General features: G+C 39.9%; 1 protein-coding gene across 1 annotated transcript in view; it reads left to right on the top strand.

Annotated features, from left to right (window-relative positions):
- The window catches only part of LOC143041586 (uncharacterized), a 21,627-nt gene extending 19,117 nt beyond the window's left edge, over positions 1-2,510 (top strand). The window contains exons 4-6 of the mRNA XM_076213596.1: positions 339-499; positions 628-763; positions 2,451-2,510. Coding sequence (XP_076069711.1) covers positions 339-499; positions 628-763; positions 2,451-2,510 — 357 coding nt within the window. The remainder of the gene's footprint in view (positions 1-338; positions 500-627; positions 764-2,450) is intronic.
- Positions 2,511-3,051: the final 541 nt, after the last annotated feature.

Genomic DNA, 3,051 nt, shown 5'->3' with positions numbered 1-3,051 from the left:
AGCCATAGACTACAAAAATGAACTTAGCAAAAGAACCAGCATGTAAGAATAGAGCTTATATTAATGAAAACTATATTAAGTGCATGGACTCTGGACCACCTAGGGTAGACCACCCGCTTTCGCGGGATAATTTTTCATGGAGGAAGAGAAGTCTGTTGGAAAATTAAACATTGTCGGATTCGGATGGGGGGGGGGGGCAGCATTCCCCCTTCCCACCCCAAAAAGGAAAAAATCTTTCATTACCTCCTTTTAGACGTCGAGAAACCTACCATGTATATACCGATACATGGCAGAAGTATATTCAACACATCATTGAGTGTATATCTTTAAAATATAAGATAAAGTATTACTTTTTGCCCAATATTCTGAAAACTGTGACAACATATACTTCAATCTATATTCGTGCTACAGAGTACATCCCTTTAAAAGCGTCATCTATATTCACTAAATTTAGGTTAGCCCCCCAATCCAAAGCGTCTTCTACGTTTAAAAAATTCAGGTTAGCCCCCTCCCCCTAAATTTTTATCCTGAATCCGCCACTGAAATGAAATGACACTCCTGTACAAAAGGCGGCTATTGACACTGAGCACTTTATGGATACTTATTAGAGCTTTTATCATGGCTCAGGAGGCAAGTGGTAGGAGACTTGGACATTGATGGAACGAGATACATATGGCGTGGCAGTGAAAACCAGACTGAAGTGTTGTTTGCTCCAAGTACACTCAACTTTTGGAGGAAGACAGTATCTGAACATTTAACTAAGGTAAGATATTTACTAAAAACTCTCCCTCTCCCGACTTCCCTCCTTCTCTCTCTTCATCTCTCTCTCTCTCTCTCTCTCTCTCTCTCTCTCTCTCTCTCTCTCTCTCTCTCTCTCTCTCTCTCTCTCTCTCTCTCTCTCTGTCTCTCTGTCTCTCTCTCTCTCTCTCTCTCTCTCTCTCTCTCTCTCTCTCTCTCTCTCTCTCTCTCTCTCTCTCTCTCTCTCTCTCTCTCTCTCTCTCTGTCTCTCTCTCTCTCTGTCTCTCTCTCTCTCTCTCTCTGTCTCTCTCTCTCTGTCTCTCTGTCTCTCTCTCTCTCTCTCTCTCTCTCTCTGTCTCTCTCTCTGTCTCTCTCTCTATCTCACACACGCACAATCGATTGTAAAATAACTAATGATAGAAATAGCTAAATTTTTGTGGTATGACAGTAGCAATAATAATGGTTCCCTTGTGATTTACGCACTAAAAATCACCAGCCCAATAGTTCAGTGGAACAGTCTTTTGAGGAATAGAATAGGCCATAGCGTCATTCCTTTATTATACATCTATGAGTCTGTTTCTATGTCATAGAATGTGTTTTTATTCAATTTATCATAGAATTGGAACATACGTGAAGATTTGAAATAATATATTATGGGGTGAGTGAAAGATATTCAGAGGAAAACGCTAGAGACACTAGTGAAAGAGAACTTGTCTTGTTGAAGGAAATTACTTGTGATTTAATTCTGATGCATGTTGATGACTTAATGTTAACGTTCGCCTGCAGATGAGGAAAACATGGTAACAAGAGCCAAGAACATAGAGCAATGCATGTTGATTCAGTATGTTATGGTTTAAGTATATAAAAAGAGTAAGGAGTAGGACATTTATTCCGTTAAAAAAAAGAGATGAAAGTAAGACTGGATTATCACCCATACATACGATAGAATGGGAAACTGTACATTACAGTTAAAAGCCAAAAGATAAGAGGGATTTGTGAGAGAACGTCATGGAACTTTAGTTGCCGGAAACATATTCTAAAAGGATCACAGGGGAGAATTATAGATTACTGAAGAATCTAAAGTGGCTTTTCAACACATAGGTAAGGGCATAATGAAGAATAAAAGCGAAAACCTGATCTACCCTTTTGCTGAAGTATATTGCAGTGGTGTGGACGCCATATGAAGACATATAATAATCAAAACATAGAAAGTCCAGAGAGGAGATAAGACTAAGAAAACATATAATGAGAGACAAAGGGAAGTACTTCAAGGGTACATCTGTGGAAGAGGTCTGCAAAAGACATTGCAACACGGATGATGGAGGGTAGTCAAGCTAGGAGAAAAATGTTCTTTCCTGTTTTTCAAGGATATAAGATATATTATGAATAACGATATACATATTTAGAAAGAATATTGGCTGAACAACGACACTGTAAAAAGAAACGCAAAAGTAACCGATTAGGAAGACTGGTTAAATCTTGGAATTTATTCCAGAAAAAAAAAGATTGTAACGTCATTAGGAGAGTGAAGCAATTCTCAAAGCCTTTTACGTCGAACATAAAAACCCGGGCAAAAATACAGTTTCATGACCTCCCCCAGACTACCTACTTCAAAGATGATGACTTGCCATTTACACGTGACGTGACAATACTAACCGACCATCTTTCCAAAAGTTCTTCACCCTATTGTTTTGAGTTTTTCTTCTCAATAGGAATATCGAACACAAAAAATCTGCAAACACTTGTCATGTGTTCCATATAACCATCAGTAGAGTCTCTTCTACTCCTGTAACCCATAAACGTGGGCAAACAATCTGCTGTAAGCTTTACTTTGAGGATATTTCATCAGTAAGAAGGTGATTCTCTTGAAGAAATATAAAGACAAACAGAAACATTTCTCGTTTTATTTCGTTGAAAGAATTGTTACAAGTACAAAGAAGACTTATTACCCATTGTAGCTTCCTGCAAAGAGGAAAAGAGAAATATCGTGAGTTAAAATAAAGTGGAATGTAAATATCATAGGAAGACAACATTTACACGGACTTATGAAGCGTAACACAGAGGCAACTTAGTTGGTCCTAACCATCGTAGCCGCCTCCGGAGTGACCCCCGACGAATGCAGCAAAGGAGCCTACACTGTAGCCTCCACCACTAGATCTACGACCAAAGCCACCTCCGGAATAACCACCTACGGATCCACCGGAAGAGCCTCCACTGTAACCTCCACTGCCAGATCCACCACCGAAGCCGCCTGCGGAGTGACCCACTACGGATCCACCGGAAGAGCCTCCACTGTAGCCTGCACCGCCAGAT

This window comes from Oratosquilla oratoria, chromosome 31 (genome assembly GCF_046742065.1).
Source record: "Oratosquilla oratoria isolate Oo_2021 chromosome 31, ASM4674206v1, whole genome shotgun sequence".
NCBI lineage: Eukaryota > Metazoa > Arthropoda > Malacostraca > Stomatopoda > Squillidae > Oratosquilla > Oratosquilla oratoria.
This window is presented reverse-complemented; position numbering and strand designations above follow the sequence as displayed.